Source organism: Epinephelus lanceolatus, chromosome 17, assembly GCF_041903045.1.
Source record: "Epinephelus lanceolatus isolate andai-2023 chromosome 17, ASM4190304v1, whole genome shotgun sequence".
In the NCBI taxonomy this organism is placed as follows: Eukaryota; Metazoa; Chordata; class Actinopteri; order Perciformes; family Serranidae; genus Epinephelus; species Epinephelus lanceolatus.
The window spans coordinates 4515220-4541815 of NC_135750.1; the positions used below are offsets into that span (position 1 = coordinate 4515220).

Consider the following 26596-nt stretch of genomic DNA (forward strand, 5'->3'; position numbering starts at 1 on the left):
TCCCACTACTCACTTTAACTCCAAAGGGCCTGCCGCAGCTTCAGTGCGTGTGTGTGTGTCTCAGTGTAAAGTCAGTTAGCCTGAGGTTAGCCTGCGACCTGCTAACTGCTCAACAACACGTTAACTGAGTGGATGCTGTAGATTTCTGTTTTCATAAACGTCTGGTGGAGATATGAACCTCTCTAAGGTCCAGGTCTTACTGGCATGGATCCTCGCTGTACTTGCTGGTAAGTCTTCCTGTGTGTGTGTGTGTGTGTGTGTGTGTGTGTGTGTGTGTGAGGGGGGGGGTCCTTGATATTTCAACCTTCTTGGTTATGTTTTTTAGCTCGCAGGTCTTAAAACCATCTGAATGAAGAGGTAAACACAGTCTTGGTCGCTGCATCCAAAGCTCTTTAAACAATACCACAAACTAAACTCACTTTAAAATGTTTTGAACTCATCAAAGAAGCCTGTTGTTTCTAGAAGTCTAAAATAAATCTCCACAACTTAAACTATTTAGAAAACAACCTCCCAGCTGTCATTTTACGCATGTTCTACATATTTCAGCATGCATGTTGCTCAGTTCATGTCCTCTGTGGATGAAGTACTGATTCCTCCAGAGACTGTGCTCGTGTGTCCAGTGGCATTGCTCAGAAACAGGAGACCACTTCCTGACACATGGCCCAGCACCAGGGGAAGGCACTGTGAACACTCTCTCACTGTATATGTGTTTTTTATATTGGGAAGTTAACATCCTGTGCTATAGTTCATTTACTGGATAAACCTTTGGGAAACAACAGGATGAAATAACCAGACACTGCTTTTAGCTTTGTTTCATCAAATTAAAGAGATATCAGGGCGGGGACAATATTTTATCCTCCAATTCAACACTATCATGATACCTGGAGGCCAATTTGATACAGAATCAGAAATACTTTATTGATCCCCGAGGGGAAACTGATTCATTGCAGTCCCTGCGATGTAAGGAATAGAGAATTATAAGTAGTAAGAAAAGAATGTGAAATAGAAGTATGTATGAAGTAATAAAATAGAAATAAAAATGTGCATTATGCTACAATGTTTAAAACTGCTACGTAAGATATTAAGAATAAAAATGTTCACTGTACTGAGCCTGTAAGTGTGTATTGTGCTACATAACTACTATCTTACATTCAAAAATATAATGAATATGTAGTTTTCCCTTATGTTCGTACTGTGACTTTTAAGTACTACAATTCTAAAAGTATTGTGATTCGATATGATGACTTATTGCATTTTTTTGGCACTACATCATGAGAAAAAGGTAAATCATACTCTTCTGGAAACAGCTTATCATGAGACATATTTAAAAGAAACAATGCACCTAACATATCAGTATTTCTGACGGCTATATCAGCAGCATCATGTATTGCATCGAATATTGGTAAATGACATACAAATGTTTCTATGGTCTTATTTTAACTATTTTATTTCAGTGACGCACTTTGTGACCTCTGTGACAGATGTTATATTAAACTTTATATTTACTAAAATGTACAATAAAATAAATAAAGATTAAAAACTTTTTTGTCAGAAGCTTCAGCACCAAGACTCACAGAGAGCTGGGTCTAATCTGTGTCACAGCAGCAACAGAAAGTTTGCTGATCCAACAGGGCAACACACGGTTACTCCGACCTCGTCACATATTGACGTGTGGTCATGGACTTTACATGCCGTCATATGGCATGCAAGGTACCCTGGGTGTGTTGGTTGCTGACGTTCTAGAACGCCATCTCAAGTTCTGCCTGAAAGGTACGTGGTTACCCTAAAACGCAACCACGTGCATTAGTTGTTGAAGGAAATAAAGTCAATTTGCAGTGTTGACATAGTGACCGACATAGTGTGTTTATTTTGAAAGAGACTGTATGCAAACTGTGTATTTTGAAAATAGACAATGCATGTAACAGGATGAAGTTGACATGGCATCCTAGATGTTAACAACCAACACACCCAGGGTACCTTGCATGTCACATTTTGACCAAACATTGATATGTGCCAATGTCAGATTGAGAAAGTATTGCCTACACACGTAGCTGCAGCAGTTTACAACTCAGTCTTTGAGTTCAAAACTGTGTCTGTAACTTCCTGTGCAAAGCAGAAACGAGAGTGTGTTTGCATTTGTCCTTCAGCTCCCCTAAAAGAGGCGGCCCTGCATTGTTAGCATTCCTCTCTGCATTCATATTTAAGGCATTTACTGTAGCTGTTGTCCTCCTCAAGAGTGATTTATATTTATCAGTCAGTAGGAATGGGTTCAGTGTCTTTGTCCAAGGACACCTGGACAGCACACATGCTTTCTGATGCACACACCGTCTCTTGGGGGGGAATTAAACCTGTGACCATTCAAATACTGCCGTCCCTGCCTCCCCAAACTGTGGATCACTTTCCAGATCTTTTAAATAGTCTGTATTCATGTGCTTGATCTTCTCTTTGATGATTTTCTCTATCATTCAAACAAATGTTTCACCCATAAAGTGCATCGTCTGCTTATCTCCATCCACTGATCCCTGAAAATGAATAGACTGCACATTAATTAAATGCTCATACCCCCATATTGCCCAAACTCTGCTTCAAAAGAAAGACAGTAATTATAACATAATGTGACTGGTTTATCTGCGACGCAAATAGTGAGACCTTTACTTTAATTACTGAAAACATCTACTGAACATCAAATTACATGATCCGCTCGTACCTGCCGTGAAGCATCGGGGTCTTGGCAGAAAGACAACATATGATTTAAGATTAACTGTAAACAGCAGTGTCCTCTGTGTCGATCACATGACCATTAAAACCTAAAAATATTATATTCACAAAGACTCAAATACAACATTAACAACAGCTCTGAAAAGGCATAAATGTGGATCAGGATACAGAGTTGGGACTGACTGAATAAACTCTCTCTGACATACAGTATCATGCACTTTACCCCAGCAAAGAGTTTTCATCAGGTCTTCAGTCAGCGCTTTATAAACACAAATGTGCATATATGCAATCACACCTGATTTCTATTCAGTGTTGTTTATCAGGTCTTTCTATAAATCAAGGATTCAGTGTCTGCAGTGGCGAGATTACCAGTCGATTCTTTTCAACAGGAGTTTCTTTCTATTTATCCTTTCCAAGTCAGTGATTTGGGTTCTGGCACACTTTCCAAAACACAGTGGTGACAAATTGATGCAATGGCCAGATAGAGGTGTTATGTCACGATGAATGGATGCAGCCTGTAAGCCACCAGTTGGACATTATCTGCATCACTGCAGATGTGCAATAAAAACGGAGCTCAGTAAATCATTTGAAGGTCTTTATCCCCGGATGCTACACGTCCACTTTGAGAATTATTTACTAGCTTGAGCTTGTGTGTCAGTGCATCAAACAGCCTCCAAACATGATTGTTTTGTCTCAGGTTAAGTGAATTAAGATCTTCAGATAATGTAACTGTAAAAATAAATCACACAGCAGCCTTTCATGACACTCGTTAGAGTCAATGTGTGGTATCTTATTTTATTTGCACTCCTAACGATGAAGATCCGGCTAGCTGTGTTTGTTTTCTTTAATTTTAGGTTGCATTTGATTTTGCAGTGGGAGGTCTGTAAAGTGGTGTTGAGGGTAGGCAATGATTGACAGCTCCAAGTGGCTCCTCTGTCCCGCCTTCCCTCCTGTCTATTTTTGTCTGTGGCCGGATCAAAGCGTGCTCGCAGGACAACAGACAGGGAGCAGGCAGCCGGCGACACACAGAGACAAAAGGTAGACAGCCAGGGAAATGCTGGAAACATCAGCAGCACTGTACACAACAACATCACCTCTCTGAGAAAGACGCCCTGAAACAAACAAACTGTGTGTGTGTGTGTGTGTGTGTGTGTGTGTGTCCTCTGCTCCTGCTGGCTAAATGAAACTAGATCCCAGCCTGCTCGGTTCAGGCTGACTGTGGATCGCCAGCACATTCCAGGAATAACAGGCTAAGGATGTAACTTGTGTCACAACTTGGCGAGCAACACTATGATAATCTGCTGAGTCATATTGTAACAGAACTACACGAGGTGTTTACTTGAACAAAGGTAATGTGATAGGCTGTTTGTTGTACAAAGAACAGCCTTCTACAGTCATGGTGCAAGCATGAGGGCAAATGCCCGAAAGATATGGTCACTGTTTCTGGTAGAACCAGAGCAGGATATCAAAAACAGTATCAGCTGATAACAGATCACAGAAACATGCTTGTAATCATTTAGAAATATAAAGATAATCATATATTACAATAGTTTTTGACTGCGACAGCATTGTAGGGTTGACGACTGATGCGTTCACAAAGTAATTATACAATGAGATTTTTGGTCATACATAGTCATACATGGACATTAGGATCAGGTGGTATCACAGTATTACAGTATACCAGGGTATTAAGTAATCCCAACAGTATAACTTTCTATACCGTCAAAAACACAGGCACCTCTCTTTCTGTTAAACTCACAACAGTAGCAATAGTCCTCATTGTAATAATATTGTTAAATCTAAAACCTTTGAAGCTAGAAATAAAACATTGTATTCATCATTTCATCAATTGTAAAACCACCTTTGTGATTTACAAACTTGAATGTCAGGTATGCCGTATCTTTTACATTGGCCGTACTAAACACAGGTTACAAGATAGACTTGCAGAACATGAGTATGCGACCAGGAGAGGTAACCTGGACTACCCTTTGGCTAAACATTTTAAAGAACATCATGGCAATGACCCCTCCTCTTTGTTGGCTATGGGTATTGACCATATCCCTGAGGCAGAGACAGGACAGACAGAAACGTCTCAATCAAAAAGCGGCGGAATGGATTTTCAAATTGAAAGCTACTGTACATCCAGGAATTAATGAGGACCTTGACCTGACTCCATTTTTGTAAATTAATACTTCCTATGTAAAGGTTTCCTGCTTCGTATATCTGTTTGCATATATTTAGTGTCTTTTTTTTAATTTATTTCGGTTGTCTCTTTTTTGTGTTTTATGTATATATTCTATTCATTTTCATGTTACTTCTGCTACTGAATGCAGTTTATGTATATTTATTTTTTGTTCTCCTTATAGAATTTGACCTATTGATGGTTTATTGTGATTTTTTTCTAATTATATTTGTTATATTCTCATTGTTTGCCTACTGGCCCTATAATGCAGGTTTCTATTTATGAGTGCATTGTGTAAAGGGAGTTTGCTTATATGCCTGCAGTTTGGCAAATGGAGTGCTGATTGGCTCCACCCATGTCCGAGTAGCGCCTCATTTAGGCCACCTGTGAACCCTGCAGCTTTATGCCCTGATGAAGGCCAGTGAGCATGGCTGAAACATGTTGGTGATTTTAATGTTCATCATGAACTAGCCATTTAATAAAGGCCTATTAACTTTTGCACCAGAGAAGAGTTGCCTTGGATTTTGTTTTTTTTTCAAGATGTACTGCACTTCCTGACCAAAGAGCACCTTCCTGGATACCATGATACTGCAACCCACATGAGCGCTTCATCTGCGGTTGTCTTCAAGTCACTACAGTAGTACTGCAACACTACATACAGGGTGTTTCTTTTAGTGTAATACACTGAAATGGTAATGTTGCTAGGTGTGTTTCATGCAAAGTGAGGCACACAGTTTTTATTACCTTGGCCATGGTGTCTGCAGGTAGCAGTGACTGAAATGTGGTTCAGCTATCGAACTGTGAGTGATGATGTTCTACGTGGTTACAAGAAACTTTGTGTATCTATAAGCAATAAATGAAGTGGCAAAGATTTACCTTTGGACTTTGACATGAGGGCCTCTAGTTTCGCAGACCGGGCAAGGCAGGGGCGCAGCGCACCTGCGCTTCGCCAACTGGGTGTGGCCAGGTGGATTTTGCAAGTTTGGCACACCGTGCGCGCTGGTGCAGCTACTCCTCTTTCCCACCTCTGTAAGTCGGAAAGAGGGAGGAGAGAAGGCATGGAGTGGGTTTTACACACATCACACCAATCAAATGAGCCCCTCTCCTCGCCCTTAAATGCGCCATGCGAAGGTGTAATGAGAGTTTACTCAATTCGCCATGGCAGAAGAGAGCAGCAGTGTCAGACGGCCAAACTTCTCCCAGGAGGAAACTGATGTTTTGGTCCGGGAGGTCCAAGCTCGCAGTGTCCGAATATACGGAACTGCGAGCTGACCTCCACGGGCTGATGATGCAAAGGTAGCCTGGGAGGAGGTCACCACAATTGTAAATCAATGTTGCGTTTCTCTCGTGCGGGCGCGCTCTCTCTTTCTCTCTCGCAATCTCACTCTGTTTCTTTTCTTTTGACTTTTCTAAGATGACAGATGCTGAATATATACTCCCTATCTCATGCTGTGGCTGTTTGTGGTTGGCTGAGAGGGATGTGAACTCATTAGTTTGCAGCTGTGTTAATCAAATCAGGTTGGGTTTCCATTACGCGTGCCAAACGTGCCAAACGGTGCCAGTCCCCTTTGATCTGACATCAGATGTGACGGGACAGTCGATATAGAGATACATTTATGTGCTGATTGCAGATAGTTGCATTGAATAGTGTTTTTTGTGGGTATTTATTGCATCGTTAATGTGCCTGACATTCTGGAAACCTGCCTGTGAGGTTTTGGTGACGTGTGCGCACTGTCCACCGGTCAGCCAAACTTCAGCTTACACCGGCTGCGCTCTGCCTGCGCTGACAGTAGACCTGGTTTCAGCTGGCAAGCTTTTAGCACACCTTCGGCGAAGCCTTTTGGCACGAAACTGTCACTGCACCAAGCTGGATTTGTCGACACCTTCCCCTGCTGCGCCGCCACACCCATCTCAGCGCACCTCGGGTTGCGCTGCTCGAAACTAGCTCTGCGCGGGGTTCACCACCCTGCGCCACCCTGTGCCACCCTGCGCTGCGCCGGGAAACTAGAGGCCGAGGGGTGTAAATCACAAATTTCATCACAATATCGATTCTTTGGTGAAACGGTACAATATTTGCTGATTTTTAAAAAGTCTGCCACAATAAGATTTGAATTCGACTGAATTCAGGGGCCTGTGATTGAGGTAGGCTTGGACAGAAATGGTGACACATGAGCCATACTGTAGGAAGCTCAAAAGAAAGGTGCATCTTTTAAAAATGTCGATAAGTACAGAGATAGAGATAGATGGAGAGATGGACAGATGTTTTTACTGTGAATAAATGATATCGTTGCTCATTGAATCAGTTTATCAATCCAAATTGATGTATTGCAACACCCCTAATTGGTTTGCACACTACAAAGCCAATACCTACAGTACATATCAGTTAAGCTTGCCAAAACAACAGCACCTCAGTAACTGATAAGAAAGCCACTATAGATATTAGGGTTAAAACCGTAAGACATTTTCACGGTACGATCGTGAGAGTTAATATTATTATTATTATTATTATTATTATTATTATTATTATTATTATCAGTTAGAATGGTTAAATAAATATTTTATTAAGATAATACAAACTTGATTAATGGAAGTATGGGTAAAAAGTCTCTTCAGTATCGTGAATAAGCAAATATATAAGGTATGATAACCGGCAACTTTCATATCACCATATACCTTGAAAGCAGCATACTGCTGCAACCTTAATAGATATATTAACCTGCTGGGATTTTTCCAGGGATACAAAGATTAGAAACAGTCATACAGCACAGCTTTTATCCTATACATTGGCATAACTTAATTGTGGTATCACAGAACTGCCAGAGTCTAACTAATAAATGCTTTCCAAATGAATCTGAAGAAAATCTGGAACAAGGTACGACAGAGAAACAAACACACGTCCAGTGGTATGCCTCCTAAAACTATGAGTAAGCAAACAACTGCTGCATGCGTTCAGGTATTTTAAGCATCCACAAAGCTCATCGGAAACCAACAAGTGAAGCTGGACTCGTCCACAGTGGGCCATTAATATTTTTATGTTGAATATTCCGTAGTCACAGCTTAATTTATGGGCTCATAAAGTCATGGTTAAAAAAAAAAAACCTCTAAGTCTGTCAGTTGAAACACTGTTTGTATGAAGAGGTGTTAAATGCGGGTTAACTGTTCTGAACTCGAAATGATCCAGACTGAATGTCAAGTGGATTGGCCGGAGCTGGTTTTCCCCAAACACCCTCTTAACACTCAGCTTAGGTTCGCTCCGAGGACTTATACAGAAACATACTTGATTGCAGCGCTTAGACAGCTCATGGGACACTCAGTGCCGAGGCTTTTCACCAATGTGGCACGCCAGTCACTCCACTGCTGTTGCTGTTGATCTGTCTGCATGTGCCTGCGTCTGTCTGTCGCTCTCATCTGATGTTTCCTCTGTCTTCCTATACATTCTCGCACTCTGTCACTTTAAAAGGGTTTCAGGTTGCTCGCCGTGAGCCTGGGAAATGTTTGCTGTGTGAATCACAGTTGAAAGCAATCTGCCGGCCTCCGGCTCACTTCAGCTGCGAGTTCAGTTCCAGTATGAGACATTTGTGGGGACATGGGCGTCAGCTGGGGATGACAACATGTCATACTGTGTGCTGTGTGCCTCAGCCAACGAGGCCAATATAAGAATGCATTACAAATGTGTGTACCACAGCGCAAATCATACATCACTGACATGAGGAACAAGTAAAGTTTGAAGGTTTTGAAGCTTAATCGTCCAAAAATGTTTTCCTCTCCTTATTAAATCACTGTGTACGATGCCTCCAGAAGACGAGGCTCAAGTGAAGAGTGTGACTGATTTTTTTTGTGCCCTAGGTCCAGTTTCCTGCTCAGAGGATGAGACCCGTCTGGTGAAAACCCTGTTTACTGGTTACAACAAGGTGGTTCGTCCCGTGGACCACTTCAGTGAAGCCGTAGAGGTCACTGTGGGACTGCAGCTAATACAGCTCATCAGTGTGGTAAGGGGCGAGGCAGGAGTTGGTATTGGCAAAAGCAAAAGAAAATTAAAAACTACTTACATTAAGTGGCATGACATTATGCTCGCACTTTCACTTGAGGCTTTCAGGCTTCCTCCAAATACTAAATAGTGAAAACCATCCGTGACTCAATTTGTGCAAGAAATTAAAGGCTGCCATTACTGTAACTTAACAGCTCTTATAGCTCCTATACCTTCTAGGAATGTTTGTAATTTGAAAATTTCTAATTGCACTAATGAGAGGGTAAAAGTAGACAAGATGTTTGACTTGACTGGACACATGGCTCTCCATACTATGTTGAGGAAGTTGCATATTAGCAGCATGGTTTCACTTCATTACTGTTGCTATGTTACTTGCAGTTAAATATAGGATTTATGAAATTAATTCAAGGCAAATTAAATCAGAATATAGGCACACAGACACTACATCAGAGAGAAAGTAACCTACTGTATGGATCACAGCACGCAGAGCTATTGTAAATGTCGCTGTCCGAGGTACTGAAATATACAAGGCAGGTCTGCAAATTTCAGTCAATAGAGAAAGAATGTCACTGTATGTACTGGTCAAACTGTATGAAAATAACAACAGGAAATATTTGACAACACACTGCTTTTCAATGACTGAAACACAATCAAGAAGCAAAGTTTCAATCAAGAACCGCCAGAAAGTCACAAGCTTTGACGCCTTCAGATGGCACAGCAGCCAGAACAATGCAAACAAGGAATTTAAGCACACTGTAAACACCGAGACTACAAGTCATGAATCCAACCACACAGAGCAACAAGGTGACAGAGGCCTTATGACAATAGGCAAGACTCAACTGGCATCACAAGCATATCACTTCAGTGATGGCACGGCGGCCATAAAACACAGCACAAAGCAAATGAAAATAAGCTGCACTTACTTTTGTAGCTCTCCTTCTGCGCCCAGGCTGTGAGGAGGAAGTCATGGCACTACACTGCAGTACATTATTAGACCCAATGATCTCATGTCTTCCAATTATCACCCAGCAATGCATAGAAGCTTTTTTAGACACTGTCATCAACACTATAGAACCAAGGTCACAACAAGCATCATCAGCTCAGAGCTGGCACCACAGCCACAAAGCAACTTTACACTTAAGTGGAGCATCAGGAAGATCAGAGTTCCTTCAACCAGTGTAACCCACGCTACATCAACCATGTTACAGAACCAGCATTAACAGTACAACAAGTTCATCAGCTCAGTGATGGCACGGCGGCCACAAAACACAAGCACAAAGCAAATAAAAATAAGCTGCACTTACTTTTGTAGCTCTCCTTCTGCGTCCAGGCTGTGAGGAGGAAGTCATGGCACGTCGCAATGAATGAAGTGAACAGCAAATAAAACAACTGAGCGCAGCTTTATGACAACATTTGTGGACCAGATGATCCAGTTTTCACCCCAGCAGCAGGCCATGCCACCCATATGCTTTTTTTGAGGATGACACGCAAAATATAAAAACAGAATCACAACCACAAAAGATGACGTCAGAGATACAAAACGATTCCAAAGAGACAAAAAACAACCACAAGGAGACACTAAACAAGTGACAACATGACCAAAGAATTAAGAAGTTACCTCAAAGAGACACAAAACTACTTCAGTAAGACACTAAATTACCTTAAGGAGACCCAAACACTGTCATCAACACTATAGAACCAAGGTCACAACAAGCATCATCAGCTCAGAGCTGGCACCACAGCCACAAAACACAACTTTCCACTGAAGTGGAGCATCAGGAAGATCACAGTTCCTTCAAGCAGTGTAACCTTTGCCTTTTGGGGGCTACATCAACCATTATAGAACCAGTGTTAACATTACAGCAAGTTCATCAGCTCAGTGATGGCACGGCGGCCACAAAACACAAGCACAAAGCAAATAAAAATAAGCTGCACTTACTTTTGTAGCTCTCCTTCTGCGTTCAGGCTGTGAAGATGATGATGATGGCATCTATCTGAATACATGCAGACCCCACAGTGTATAGGGAGGTGGATTCCCACCGTATGACCTCCTACACCCTCTTCAGCAAGCGACGTAGGGGCGACAGGGCCCCTAAGAAGAGGGCTCCACCTGTGCTAATAGAACTAGGGTTACATTATCGTAACCTTTGTTCTCTCACACATGCCCTGCTCTCTACTGGAGTCTATGGGTACAGTGGGTGCAACCCGATGAATGAACGCCCTGTTGCGACATATCATCCCAGCCACAATGATCCTGACCGACTAAAGGTCAGTCGCCTGCTTACAGATAACCCAGGCCACCACAGTGGAGAAACAGAGGACCCAAGCCAACTCAGGTGGTGAGCAACCGAAGTGGGTGGACGTGTGGCCTCACCTTACAGGGGTCCAAAGACAAGCAATAGACACCCTGCCCACTACATTTCCTGGTTCATCAAGGAACACAGAAACATGTTGGTGTATCACGGCCAGAGGGGAGTCAGGTGACACACAACTGACATACACCCAGCCCTTTACACCAGTCCTGTGTCGCTCCAGTGAGCACAGACCCTGGAGAGGAGCCTGACAGGACGTAAACCACAATGCTGCCACATATGTCCGGGACACGCATCCCACTGAACAAGGCCGCCAACACTGCCACACCATGTGTGGAGCGTGCGCAGACCACAGTGGGAGGGTCCCTGCCACCTGCCTGGAGGTTTGGAAGATACACTCGCAAAGCCATCGCACAAGGCGTTTCTTGGTTGGGGCCTTACCAGCCATGCCATCACCAAAACACATGTGTTGGGAGCCGTGCATTCAACATAACATGCTGATGCACAAACTGGGCAGAGCAGATGCAATGCTGCATCTAGCTCAGTGCACTACTCGCTGCTCACTGAAGAGAAAAAGGACGTCCGATGGCGAGAATCCACCTGCCTATATACTGCGGGGTCTGCACGTCTTCAAGGAGGCTTATCCTGATTGGCCGACTCATTTATGCTTTGTTTGGGATAAGAGGACTGTTACACAAAGAGTCCAGTAGAGGGCGGAGCCTGTGTGAGGGGGGTACGTCACCCATACTATGGAACCAGTAGGACTTAATGTCACAGCAAGCATCTCCTCTCAGTGTCAGTGAGGGCACAGCGGCCACAAACCAAAACCAGCACAACATAAGCACAATGTTGATTCTTCTATGGAAATAAAACAGTTAAGCCTAGCTTCACCAGTACATTTCCAATTATCACCCAGCAATGCATAGAAGCTTTTTTAGACACTGTCATCAACACTATAGAACCAAGGTCACAACAAGCATCATCAGCTCAGAGCTGGCACCACAGCCACAAAACAACTTTACACTTAAGTGGAGCATCAGGAAGATCAGAGTTCCTTCAACCAGTGTAACCCACGCTACGTCAACCATGTTATAGAACCAGCGTCAACAGTACAACAAGTTCATCAGCTCAGTGATGGCACGGCGGCCACAAAACACAAGCACAAAGCAAATAAAAATAAGCTGCACTTACTTTTGTAGCTCTCCTTCTGCGTCCAGGCTGTGAGGAGGAAGTCATGGCACGTCGCAATGAATGAAGTGAACAGCAAATAAAACAACTGAGCGCAGCTTTATGACAACATTTGTGGACCAGATGATCCAGTTTTCACCCCAGCAGCAGGCCATGCCACCCATATGCTTTTTGAGGATGACACGCAAAATATAAAACCAGAATCACAACCACAAAAAATGACGTCAGAGATACAAAACGATTGCAAAGAGACAAAAAACAACCACAAGGAGACACTAAACAAGTGACAACATGACCAAAGAATTAAAAAGTTACCCTCAAAGAGACACAAAACTACTTCAGTAAGACACTAAATTACCTTAAGGAGACCCAAATGACTACAAAAGGCACAAAAAAACAGAGACACAAAGCAACCACAAGGAGATACTAAATGAGTGATACAAGCCAACTAAAGAGGACAAAATTACCTTAGAGACACAAAACTACCTCAGTAAGACACAAAAAGGCACGAATCAACCATGAGGAGTCATTAAACAACCACAATGAGATACAAAACAACCAAAGTAAAGACAAAAAATACCTCAAAGAGACACAAAAATTACATCAGTAAGGCATGAAATTACATCCAGGAGACCCAGATGACTACAAAAAGGCACAAAACAACCTCAAAGAGACACAAAACAACCTCAGCATGACACAAAATTACCTCCAAGAGACCTAGACAACAACACAAGGGCACAAAACAACCACATAGAGACACTAAATGACTACAGAGACACAATACCCCCAAAAAGATGCATAGGGACCACAAAGAGATGCAAAACCACCACAAAGTCTGTGCATCTCGCTCCTGTGTAGGAGAGGTGGTGGGGCCCTTTGAGTATCAGTGCACAGGAACTCACTGTCTCACAGTCCGCCCCTGTGTGGGCTCTGCCACCCATAATCAGGCCCGTAACTACCAACAGGGTCACAGCCAGCAACATGTCAGCTCAGTGATGGCAAGGCGGCCAAAACAACACAAGCACCATGTCAATAAAAGAAGCTGCTGTCCTACTGTTGCAGCTCTCCTTCTGCTCCTCCAGTCTGTCCTCCAGTCCTCCAGCGACGCTCCGTGTCCCGCTCTGTCCCCTGAAGGTGTCACATTGATATTGATAACAATTAAAAAGTGTTTGCAGTGTTGACAAAAGTTTGCACATCAAGTCACTTTACCGCGCTCTGCTGCTGCTTTGTGTTTGGTAATCCTCTCAGACAGACGCTCCTGACAGTCTGCTCTGCACCAGGTACAGTCTGAATAACACACACAGACTCCTGGAGAACACCTCCACCTTAACTCTGGTTATTATTACCAGCAGTTTGGTCTCTGACAGCATCCCGCAGCTGGAGGACACTGAGGTGTTTCATCTTCAACTTTTCTTTATGATAAAGACGCTTCAATCTGTTCTGTGGAGGTCATCCATTTTGTTTGCATCACCGGTGTCCGTTACAAGAAATAAAAAACTTTACCAATTCAGTTACCAGCCAATGATGACAGCAGGACTTGGCAATCGGCCAATCAAATTGCAGCTAAGCGGCAGGTGATCAGCGCACCTGGAGTCAAATTTGTGCCATCCACTTGCATTGGCTGAGGCTTTGAGCATGCGCATTGGTCTTTTCCCACGCTTCAATGCACTTAAATTGCATAGTCATGATAAATATCAATTAATGTTTTATGTCATGCAGTAGTCCAGAGTTATATTATATTCTAAATTATTTGGAAGAGATTAACTGACAAATAAACATGGCTTTTAATTTTTAATTAATTCCCTATTAATTTCTATACTTCCTGCGAATATAATCTTAATTATTTTTCCACATGTATTTTGTGTCTACTGTTAAGACCTTGTTTTCTTATTTTGAAAAGCAGAGGTGGTCACATGTGTCCTGGGCTGCCCTTCAGTGAGTGATTAGAGAAATGTTCAGTCAAACACTGAGTGAGGAAATGACTGCACGGTATTAAATCATGAAATCAAATCAGAAGTGAACAGTTTTTATTTCTTCATTTATTTATTTATTCAATCTTCAGGCTACTTTAAGCAAATATTAGTTAAACTGTGGTAAAAATGGCAATATTCCTTTTTCCCTCACCAAAATTTAGCAGCAGACAGCATGTTGCTGTTTCAACGGTAAAACTACATTTATATATCATGTAAATGCATATAACTTGTGATATAAGTCAGTAAGTAAATTGTTGCACTTGATCCAGTTTAAAGGGTTAACCATAGAGCTTTTCATGTGTCCCCCTTGGCCTTGGACACCTGTACACTGTGGGTGCCCACACAGGTCACCAGACTATCACAGGGCTGACACATAGAGACACACAACCATTCATACTCACATTCACACCTATGGACAATTTAGAGTCACCAATTAACCTGCATGTCTTTGGACTGTGGGAGGAAGCTGGAGCACCTGGAGGAAACCCACTCTGACAAAGGGAGAACATGGGGTTTGAGCCAGGAACCCTCTTACTGTGAGGCGACAATGCTAACCACTGCATCACTGTGCCACCAGAATTAAGTATTTAAAAAAAAAAAATCTAAGTCACTTAATAGCTTTAAAACATCACTTTCTTTCAGCTGCCAGTAGGTGGCACCTTAATTCTTCCAAACATTAATGTAAATCAAAGCAAATATATAATTAAACTATAAACTATAAGTACCTGGGGATACACATTGACGATAAACTGGACTGGGTTAAGAACACTAACGCTCTCTACAGAAGGGCCAGAGCCGTCTCTATTTTCTGAGGCGACTGAGGTCCTTCAACATCTGCCGGACTATGCTCAGGATCTTCTATGAGTCTGTGGTGGCCAGTGCTATCCTCTATGCTGTTGTGTGCTGGGGCAGCAGGCTGAGGGTGGCGGACACAAACAGACTCAACAAACTGATCCACAAGGCCAGTGACGTTGTGGGAACGGAGTGTGACTCTCTGATGGTGGTGTCAGAGAGGAGGATGCTGTCTAAGCTACGAACTGTCTTGGACAATGTCTCACACCCACTCCACCATGTGCTGGTCAGGCACAAGAGTACTTTCAGTGGGAGACTCATACCACCAAGATGTGCCACTGAGCGCCACAGGAAATCATTCCTGCCTGTGGCCATCAAACTGTACAACTCCTCCCTCTGAGTGGCCCTGAGACTTTTTCACACCCTGCAATAATCCAATGTAATGTAAATTTCTTATATTTTCAAGTATCTTTCCTGTCTTGCAAGGAGCACCTGTAAGATAAATAATTTCCCCTCGGGGATCAATAAAGTATTTCAGATTCTGATTCTGATAATTACTGGCACAGTGAGGCAGCTGTGTCAATCTCCAGAAACTTTGTCTTTGCGATGAAAAGAGGATGAAATGAAATGAGACGTAGCCTCTCTTTTTGTCCAGGAGATTTCACATTGTGTGCTTTTTGACATTTCTTTCAAAATGACACAGAGAGTCAATAAAAACACAAAATTAATGGTTACAAGAATACACATTGTATTTTGTCTTGAAATCTTTACAGAAGATGTCTTCTTGCTTCTTGCTTGCTTCTGACTGTTTTCTGTCTTTTTCTGCACCTCTCAGGATGAAGTGAACCAGATTGTGACCAGCAATGTCCGTCTCAAACAGGTAAATGTGACTGCTGGATTAGTGACAACAAAAAATATGCTTACCCTTCACTTGTAAATAACATTCACAATATTTATAATGAAAACATATTGATACGGTTTGGAAATTAGGCACCACATTTGTTAGAGGTCCTTTCTTTTACTTAACACTAATGATTAGAGTATTTTTTGGAACTAAAGCAATGTGTAGCTCTGCTCACAGCTGTCAATGAGTTTTACCAACCAATATAAAAAGTGTTTCTGCTCATGTAGCTAAAATCCTTAGAAATGTTACTGTTTAAAAAGACACACCTGTGAAACCTCCAATGTATACAGTGAGGATTTGTGACATGGCGGCTGCTGGACAAGATCTTTATTCGTTCTGCTGTGACATGAACTGTACATGACTCCCAGGTTTACATGGGCAATGATTCAATCAAATGAAAATAACACAACAGAACACAGCTCTATAGTATATCATTAGACGAAATGATATGACGTTTTCTGATTTTCCCCTCAGTCGTGGGTGGATGTGAACCTGAAGTGGAGTCCAGATGAGTACGGAGGCATCAAGAAGATCAGAGTCCCTTCAACTGACATCTGGAAACCTGACCTGGTGCTATACAACAAGTAAACACACATTCTCTGTCTCTGTATCATCTATCTAAACACAAACACCACCATTTAAACATCTGGCTGCTCCTTCCCTTTGTCCTCATCCTCTTCTTCCTCTGCAGTGCTGATGGTGACTTTGCCATCATCCATGAAACCAAAGTCTTGCTGGAGCACACTGGGAAGATAACATGGAACCCTCCGGCCATCTTTAAGAGTTACTGTGAGATTATCGTCCTCCATTTCCCGTTTGACCTGCAGAACTGTAGCATGAAACTGGGGACATGGACATATGATGGACTGCTGGTCGTCATCAACCCGGTGAGTGTCTCTTATACACCCACAGGGTTAAACTGAGACATTAGTTTGAAAGGTCGTAATGAACAGAAGTGTCTGTCAGTTACTATCCAACATAAAACATAGATAACTTAAAGGGACAGTTCATCCGCAAATTAAAACTAAATATGTTTCCTTTTACCTGTAGCGCTGTTTATCAGATTAAATCATTTTGGTGTGAGTTGCCGAGTGTTGGAGATATCAGCCATACAGATGTCTGCCTTCTCTACAATATAATTGAACTTGATGGCACTCGAATTGTGGTGCGCAAAAGACATACATACATTTGAAAAACTCAACAGTAATGTCGCTTTCCAGAATGCTTTGAGCACCACAAGCCAATACAGCCAAAATCTCTAGTACTCGGAAACAGTGTTTATTTCGTTGACAAAGACTATGACAAAACATTTTCATCGACGACCTTTTTTTCCATGACGAAAACAAGATGATGATGATGAGCCAAAAACACATCTTGATAATAAAAATTAAGATAAAATCTATGTTTCATTTTCGCTGACGAAACAAGAAGTGATGAAAATGTTAGGGGTGGGCTATCGGACATTTAGCTGTGCTTGTATTCATCAACAAGCTAGTAAACTCCAGTAAATAGTCTGTGCCACAATGTTTTACTAGCCAGCAGAATTTGTGGAGTTTTTATGTTGCAGCGGTGGCTGTTAGCAGCTCCGGTTGTTCGCCGCTAAACTGCAGCGGAGCAAGCAGCTATTGGCCGCCACATTTCACATGTGTTGATCCCGTGAGACTGCGCCCAAATCTGGACTGTCTCAGGAAGGTTAATGGTTCGATGGTGTTTGACAGGCAGGTAGGAGACTCACTGAAGTTTTCTCTGACAGAGATGAAAGTTTAGTTTTAATCACCTGCTCTGTGAGACATGAGTTTAAACCTTCAACTGAAATGTCGCATAAGTTATTTTTCTGCTTCATAACAGTCAGTTGGATAAGTCAGAGCTTATAATGAACCTGGGGACAAATCCTAGTTGTCTCACATTAGTTATTTGTGGTGTCAAGGAGCATAAATAGAGAGATGTTGAGCTTTTCAAATGATGATCAGTAAATCCCCCCTTAGACCTGTCAAAAACTGCTGGAAAATAAGTGTGTAGAAATTTAGTTGGAGAAAAAAAAACTGTCTAAATGAATTTTTTCTACAACCTCATCAACTATAAAGTTTTGATTTTCCATCAGTTAAAGGACAAGAATGACTAAAATGTGACTAAAACTAATAAATATTTTCATCTCAAGACGGAGACAAAATCTAAAATAGCTGTCAAAATTAACACTGCTCAGCAACTCACTCCAAAACAATCTAGACTGATAAATAGCACTACAGGTACGAGGAAAATTATGTATTTTTGATTTTGGGGCAAACTGTCTCTTTAACCATCCTATCGATCAATGAGTTTAAAACATTAACCCCCGAATACCCTCCCCTGTATCACTTTGCAATAGGCCACCCTATTCTATGACCGTGAATGATTTCCTTCTCTTGTGTGTTTCAGGACAACGACCGTCCTGACCTCAGTAACTTCATGGAGTCAGGTGAATGGGTGTTAAAAGACTACAGGGGCTGGAAACACTGGGTTTACTACACCTGCTGTCCCGACACGCCCTACCTTGACATCACCTACCATTTCCTGATGCTGCGGCTGCCTCTCTATTTCATCGTCAACGTCATCATTCCCTGCATGCTCTTCTCATTTCTTACTGGACTGGTCTTCTACCTGCCCACTGACTCTGGTACGTAGACCCTGCTGGGTTGTGGAGCACCTACAAACTTTTCCAAAAATGTATTAACAAAAAACTTTGATGGTAGGTATCAAGAGGGTATACCAATGCCTTTTCACCAGTTGGTGCAGTTTTTCATTTTTCAAGGTTTTTTTTACCAAGTAGGTTTTCACATACAAGGAATTTACTTTGGTGCTTTGGTGCACAGACAAGAGCCATAAATCTATACTAGGAAAAACTACAATAAACATATAAATAAATGCTATTAAATTATGTACAATGTAACTTTGTTAAAGCTTCAGTGTGTAAGGTTTAGGGGGTATACTGGCAGAAATGGAAAATAATATAATAAGTATATTTTCTTTAGTGTGTAATCACTGGAAAATAAGAATTGTTGTGGTTTTGTTAAGTTGGATTGAGTCGTTTATACCTACATACAGAGCACGTCCACATCTACAGAGATCACCATGTTGCACCGCCATGTTTTTACAGTAGCCCAGAATGGACAAACCAAACCCAAGCTCAAGACAGGGACATTTGTGGTTTTGCATCAGCCACCGTAGTAAGAAGTCCATCTGCAACAAGCGACATCCAAAAAACACTGCTTTGTAAAGTGAAATTGTTTTATTGAGTGTTTTTACTGCTTTACATCATTGGGTCTGTTTGTTTTGGAGAAGAAGAGACCTCCGTGGATAATTCAGCTCCCAGTAAAAACTTTCTCAACATCGGAATCTTAAATTATCAGAGTAAATAGGTGAGCACTAGGCAAGCGGCCCATCTCTCAGTATGTTTACCTGACATTAGAGAAAATCGATTAATTGTGTCAGTCCGACTAAAATCAGACTTTTAAAATACATTTAAACATGTTCGTCCAACTGAAATCGTACTAAATCAAGTTTCTCAAAGTCGCACTAACACACACAGATAATGTGATTCGGAGTTGAATTCCTCCTGCATGTATACGGTCAATCAGACCCAAACTGGCCGAGGCGCTCTGAGCATGCTCCAGTTTCCGCCCGGGCTTTGACCCAGAAGTCAAAGAAGAAGCCAGTAACAACATTGTTAAATCTACATCCAGAGCTGTGCATTTTTGGACAGACGAGATGTACAGAGCTGTAAAGTTGTCCACCATGGTAGCAGTTAGCTGCTAGCTAACCATAGCTAACTTGTTTGTTGATTGTTTAGTCTGTGACTAGAAAAAGGTTCAATACTAACAAGCTGAGAGGGGGCATGTTGCACCATCTACCTATGAAGTTGGGCATACTTAAGGATATAAATTGATTCCCCTCCCATGCTTTTATACTGGGACAAAGACAGCAGTCCAATTAAATGGTCTAGTCAAGCTATAACTGTAGCTTGACTTAAAGGAAAAGGCAACTTTAGAATGAAAATACAGACAGTACTTACTGACCCTCATGCCGACAAGAAGTCCAGTGTAGTTTTTTAATCGACAAAACTCATTCGGGGAAAATGTAATAAAACTACGCTAATGCATTTTAACATCAGAACAGCTCGTCCATCGTAATCCAAGTGCCCTGAAGCCGCGGCATGCAAAATTGACTTGAAAAGACATAATTTACTCCACTTTTATAGCATCATTTCTCACCGTGGTCTGTTAGCCTGCAACTCGCGCGAGGTTCGAGAACAAGAACATCTCTGAACGTTCTCGAGTCTTCTGCGAGTTGCAGTTGTCAATTTTGCATGCCGTGGCTTCAGGGCACTTGGATTACAACGGACGAGACATTTTTGAAATGCATTAGCAGAGTTTTATTACATTTTCAAAAATGATTTTGGACATGGGTTCCATGCACTTCAAGTGTATGAAAAAATCCGGCTAGCTGTTATCCTCTGATACCCTGAACAAGTTTTGTGGATTAAAAAACTACACTGGACTTCTTGTCGGCATGTGGGTCGGTAAGTCCTGTCTGTATTTTCATTCTAAAGTGGCCATTTCCTTTAACTGTGCATGTAAACATACTGACTGATTTGTAATACAAAACTATTTTGTTTTTCAGCGTTTTAATCACTTGGTCTGTTTGATTTGGAGAGGCAGAGACCTCCTTGGATAATTCAGCTCCTGAACAATGAACAAAAAAAGAATTCTAGCCACTAAACCCCCTAAATCTCACACACTGGGACTTCAAAATGGAAGAGCAAGACTGAAACGTGCAAAAACTGTATTTCAGGGGACGTAGAAAGATTCACAGTATTACGGATTAAAGGAATATGTAATGTACAGAAATACAGAACCAAAGATGTGCATTTATGTAAAGCATAGAGATGTAAAGAGGTTAACATCAGATATCATATACACATTTTGACAGCACATGAAGTCGAATAATTTCAGACTCCTTTGGGGCCACTTTCATGTGTGGAAATTCTATTTCATCCAATATGATTTGGATCTCTATCACTTAAACTCACAGATTGGGGTGCTCCAGACATTCGCTTGTACTACATGAATTTAATTCCATTCTCAGGAGTGACTGTAACATTAGAGCAAGATAGTGACGAGTTAATCAGTTTGTAAAGCTCTAACTGGTCACAGCTGTCTGCTGTAAGAGCTATCAAAAAGTGTCAAAGTAGCTCTGATGTCTGTCTTTGTGTCCACCCCTCTGTCTGCAGGTGAAAAGATGACTCTCTCCATCTCCGTCCTGCTGTCTCTCACTGTCTTCCTGCTGGTTATTGTGGAGCTGATCCCCTCCACCTCCAGCGCTGTCCCCCTCATAGGGAAATACATGCTCTTCACCATGGTGTTTGTCATCGCCTCCATCATCATCACCGTCATCGTCATCAACACGCATCACCGCTCGCCCAGCACGCACACCATGCCCGGCTGGATCCGCAAGGTATGAGCTCCACTTTTATCATCAGCCTGTGATGTGAAATGTTTTCATATATGAGTGTTTTAAAAAACAGCTTGAAAGGACTGTAATCATCACCTGTTTATATCTGTCTCTCAGGTCTTCATCGAAACCATTCCCAACATGATGTTCTTCTCAACAATGAAGCGTCCCAGTCAGGAGATCCGCCAGAAGACGTTGTTCCCCACTGACATGGACATCTCGGACATCTCAGGCAAGGCTGCAGCTTAATGACAGAACCCACAAACATTTAGTCAGAGGACAAGAGCAACATGTTCTGGGCAGGAAGCCAGATAGTTTATACTGTGGGCCTGTGAGTGTGCCACGCAGGTGTTACTGTCAGTGGGAAGGTTTGAGATAATGTGAGTCACAGAGACACGTAACACCAACTGACCCCAGACGTGAACTAAAAACATCAAACCGTAGTAATATGCTTGATGAATAAAAAGCAAAAACACTTCATAAGTCAGTAATAATAAACTACACCCTGTTTCTACTTTGTCCTCTGCAGGTAACCCCACCCCCACCAATGTCACCTACCAGTCTCCCATCACTAAAAACCCTGATGTTCGCAGCGCCATTGACGGGGTGAAGTACATCGCTGAGACCATGAAGTCAGACGAGGAGTCAAACAACGTAAGAAAACACCTGCATGAATATTATTGACACGAGTATGGACCCACACAAAATTCATTAACCCGTTCAGATCCCCTGTCCAAACCTACGGACATTACTCTCTAGAATGTCTAGATCCATGATTACTGTCATCTGACTCCACCTATGTCTATAAACCAATCACAGTGTTCCACATCATCTAAGGTTGACTGCAGTAGAGCCACACCCCCTTTTTTAACGAGCATAGCCAACCAAGGCCCCTACAAATTTCTCCCAGTGGCCACTCATGGTATTGCAGCCATTTCCTGCAGCCCACACAGCATTATCCCCATACACCACCATTATAAAAGACACGTCTGTAACCGAAACATGTCCTTGTCCAAGTAGTTTAATACTTAATAAACAAACAGGATACAATGAGTTAATTAGTGAATGTTAAAGGTGCTCGTAGGCAGATTTGTTTACCTCCATTTTTGGTCTTGGTGCTCAGGGTATATGCAGGAATCCTGAGGTTAATTTCAGTACCTTTTTAAGACTTTTTTAAGACCTTCCAAAAAAAAACCTTAAGACCTCATCGACACTTCACGCTGTCGTTAGCAGCAACGCATCTTTAACTTACTAAAAAGTTGTAGTTTGAAATTAAATCTATGGAGCACAAACATACAACAGAACTCAGATAAGATGAGAGGGATTTTTTATTGTCTTTTGCTCCTCTGTTTGGCGCCTGGACGTGCGCTGTCGCATGATGTCACACAGGTATGCGCACGGCCCGAGTGGCTGTCAGAGTGTGCCTACCTACACATCGTTGTTTGTAATAGTCGCGAGGAGGAAAATAAATTATACATTCATGGATACTTTTTATCAAAGCTTGAATGCCAAGAAAATTTAATACTTCATAAAATCACGATTAAGACTTTTTAATACTTTTTAAGGGCCTTAATTTTCCGACATTTGATTGATTAACTTTTAATACTTTTTAAGACCCCGCTGACACCCTGGTGCTAAGCTAGGCTAACGGGCTGCTAGTTCTGGCTTCATATTTACTGAACGTGAGTCTGCGAATCCGAGGATGGTGAAGGAATGGCCTGTCCACATTGCCTTTGTTTTTTAAATTGAATGCCACTGGTAAAAAAGGATACTGGCAACCACTCTATCACCTCCTTACCCTAACCTTTCTGTGAAATAAATCTGCCATTTAGGCCTATTTATTTCACAGTGATTAGAAGCTAGTTATTAAAATGGACCAAGCATAATTTAGGATGACTCCAGGGCAGTTTACGCCTCTCAAATCATCTGATTGGACAATAGGAAAAAAGCAGAGATGATGTCGGGTGCTTTTCTTCTCTGAGTTTTTTTCGACTCGAGGAGTTCAGACCAATCCAGCACAAACGCCAGGCGCCTAGAGCATAGAAACTTGAGGCACATAGCAACGCAAAAACAGCGAGCAAAACGCTTCATTCTCATTAAAAACAATTACAAAAAGCCGCCTCCAGCTGCTAAAACACCATCTGTGTGATCAGGGTCTTACTCTGCCTCTGACTGGCTCACCCTGACATTCTTACACTAACCCTAACCAAGAGGACATCATGAAAACCTGAACCAATCTCACTCCTCTTGCCTAATCCTAACCAATCCAGCCAACACTGTCTTTCTTCCAATATGTGTATGTAAAATGAACTTCCAAACAAAAGGCATCTAAACTGTTTATATGACTGGTGAAAGAACATCAGTGTCTCACCGATTATTAAATATCTAAATGACAAACCTCCAAATTCAGACGTCCTCAGATTATGACTCTCTCGCTCCTCCTCGTCTCTTCTTGTTCCAGGCAGCAGAGGAGTGGAAGTTCGTTGCCATGGTTTTGGACCACATCCTGCTCTGCGTGTTCATGGCCGTGTGCATCATCGGGACGCTCGCCGTCTTTGCTGGGAGACTCATTGAGCTCAACTTGCTGTAGAGGCCTGACCCATGAAGGAGGATGTGTGTTGTCACAGCAGAGGTCACCATTGGAGAATCATGTTTCTCTCTCTCTCTCTCTCTCTCTCTCTCTCTCTCTCTCTCTCACACACACACACACACACACACACACACACACACACAGTTTGAGTCACTTTCCAATGTGCACGTTTGTGTATTTACTGAAATCGAGGAGACTGCAGTTCAAGGCAAATCCTGGCATCTTAAAGGCACGAGTCTCGTGATCTAGATGGGTCATACTTGAAGCTTTTCTTGCCTTTTGTTTTCGTTGTTTTTCTGCTTGCTGCGATTCACTCTGGTGGAGTGTATGTTATTACTGTAATGTTAAATCCGTAACAGTAATAACTGATGTGTTTTGTCTTGTTTTTGGCAGCTTGATTTGAGGTTTAAGTCGGAGGATTTTCTCACACCTTAACATGAGACTTTTCATGTCCACCGTGCTGAGGATCGACTGGGAATGGATGCTAATATCATTAGCACATACAACCCTGATTCCAGAAAAGTTGGGACGCTGTGTGACATAAATAAAAACCGGATGCAATGATTTGTAAATCCTTTTTCCTATATTCAACTGAATACAGTACAAAGACAAGATATTTAATGTTCAAACTGACACACACAGTCTGAATTTGACGCCTGCAACACTTTGTTGTCCTAACTTTTTTTGGAATATGTTGCAGGCATCAAATTCAGAATGAGTGTATATTTACAAAAAAAACTGGCAATAGGTCACAGAGGATATGCAAATTGTGGGTTTCCTCCCACAGTCCAAAGACAAATCCATTCTGTTGTCATTTATATTTTACACAGCGTCCCAACACTTTCGGAATCCGAGTTGTACTTGTACTGTCTATTAACAGTTTGAGTGAATAAAAGAAATGAACTCCGTGTCCATCCCATCACTGTAGGTCAGAGCAGGCTTCAGTTTAGAATGAATATCTTCGATTGTATTTCAGTCCAACTTTATTGCCAGTTGTACAGACGGCGTCTGGTTGACGGTCTTGGAGTGCAGGCAAGACGTTTTCCTGCCTGGAAGTTTATTGTTCTGTTTTGCCCGACACTCACTTGACTTCTAAACGTCTCATTTATATTTATGGGTGAAGGTTGTGAGTTGTGTAAATATTCATGAGTTAGTGGAAAGGTTTGCTTTGTCACTGACGCATGTGAAGTCCTCTTAACTCTGTTGTACAGTTTGTTAGGGGCTCAGTTGTTTTGAATACTATTTTTCGATGAATTATATGATAAATGATTTTCATCCATGTCTTTGGAAAAATGTGAAAATCTGACAAACAACAGAGCAGTTTAAGGTAGAGTTACTGATAAATGTACAGCCAACAAAGGCATGGAGTCTGTTGATTAAGTCATAATACCTGACATCATGATGATTTGGATAAATATGGTCAAAGAATTCTCATTTAGGGAACATAGACTTAAAGCTGATAATAATCGTGTGGTTTGGGTCCAGTGTGTAGGATTTAGGGGCATCTGTCAGCAGAGGTGGTTTATAATATTCAGAAATGTTCCCAAATAAGAATTGTTGTGTTTAGAATGAGACATTTTCATCCACATGGGCAGGGGGTCCTCTCCCATGGAGGTCCACCATGTTGTTTCTACAGTAGCCTAGAAGGGACTAATCAAGTACCGGCTCTAGATAGGGTCATCGGCCACCAAAGTTCTCCCAGGAGAAGTTTCCTCACTGCTAGATGCCACTAAACCCGAACACACTGAACCTTTAATTGTGTTGTAGCAAAGGCAGATTGTTGAGCAACGTCACAGCTGCAGTGTTGCTGCCTGTGTTCACAGAAACCGACTGAAGGCAACTTGATTTATTTTGCAGCTGTGATTCCTTTTAAACATTTATCCATTTAGTTTGGTTTAAGACAGTAAAGTTCTGCTGTCATATTTCTCTGATCATTTATTGTTTTTTTATATTTGCAGTTGCTGAGATGTGAAATAGAGTGAAAAATAAAAGTTATCATTTGTTTATTTTATGCCTTATTATATGTCTTTATTGTTGTATTATAATGTACATAAGTGGTTTGTGATTTATTCTTCATCGCAGGCTAAATATCTTGTCACGATTGTGCACTTTGGTCACATTTCCATGACAAACCCAAAAAAATACTGTTGCTTCATTAGGATACAAGGTACAGTAAGGAAGCCTTGAGAGCCAAGATGAAAAAAAAAAAGTGTAGTAGATATTATCTCCTACGTACAGGACATTCCAGGAGATAAACTTTTGGCCAACGTTGCCTGCAAATGTTCTTTTATCACCTTGCATCTGAGGGCTTCCGTAGTGATGGCCTACATGGGTTAAAGGCATGTTCTGTGGAGTTTAAACAAAGCAATTCAAACATTTTTTCACTGACCCTTTGTGGTCTCTGACCTTGCAACTGGTTTATTTGGGCCATACTAAATGAATCTGTGAAGCAAACACTGAAA

General features: G+C 41.8%; 1 protein-coding gene across 1 annotated transcript; it reads left to right on the forward strand.

The window, feature by feature from the left end:
- Nucleotides 1-26145, forward strand: chrna1 (cholinergic receptor, nicotinic, alpha 1 (muscle)). Its single transcript, XM_033643643.2, has 10 exons — nt 1-227; nt 8747-8889; nt 15989-16033; nt 16532-16641; nt 16749-16944; nt 18473-18710; nt 21324-21547; nt 21662-21776; nt 22074-22198; nt 24006-26145. The coding sequence occupies exons 1-10, from the start codon at nt 173-175 to the stop codon at nt 24132-24134; spliced, it is 1380 nt and encodes a 459-aa protein (XP_033499534.2). The 5' UTR covers nt 1-172; the 3' UTR covers nt 24135-26145.
- Nucleotides 26146-26596: the final 451 nt, after the last annotated feature.

Excerpts from the sequence above, each read along its gene's own strand:
- chrna1 (XM_033643643.2), top strand. The coding sequence starts at position 173 with ATGAACCTCTCTAAGGTCCAGGTCTTACTGGCATGGATCCTCGCTGTA. Across the intron at positions 8,890-15,988 it reads TAATACAGCTCATCAGTGTG|GATGAAGTGAACCAGATTGT; the intron begins GTAAGGGGCGAG and ends TGCACCTCTCAG. Across the intron at positions 16,034-16,531 it reads GCAATGTCCGTCTCAAACAG|TCGTGGGTGGATGTGAACCT; the intron begins GTAAATGTGACT and ends TTTTCCCCTCAG.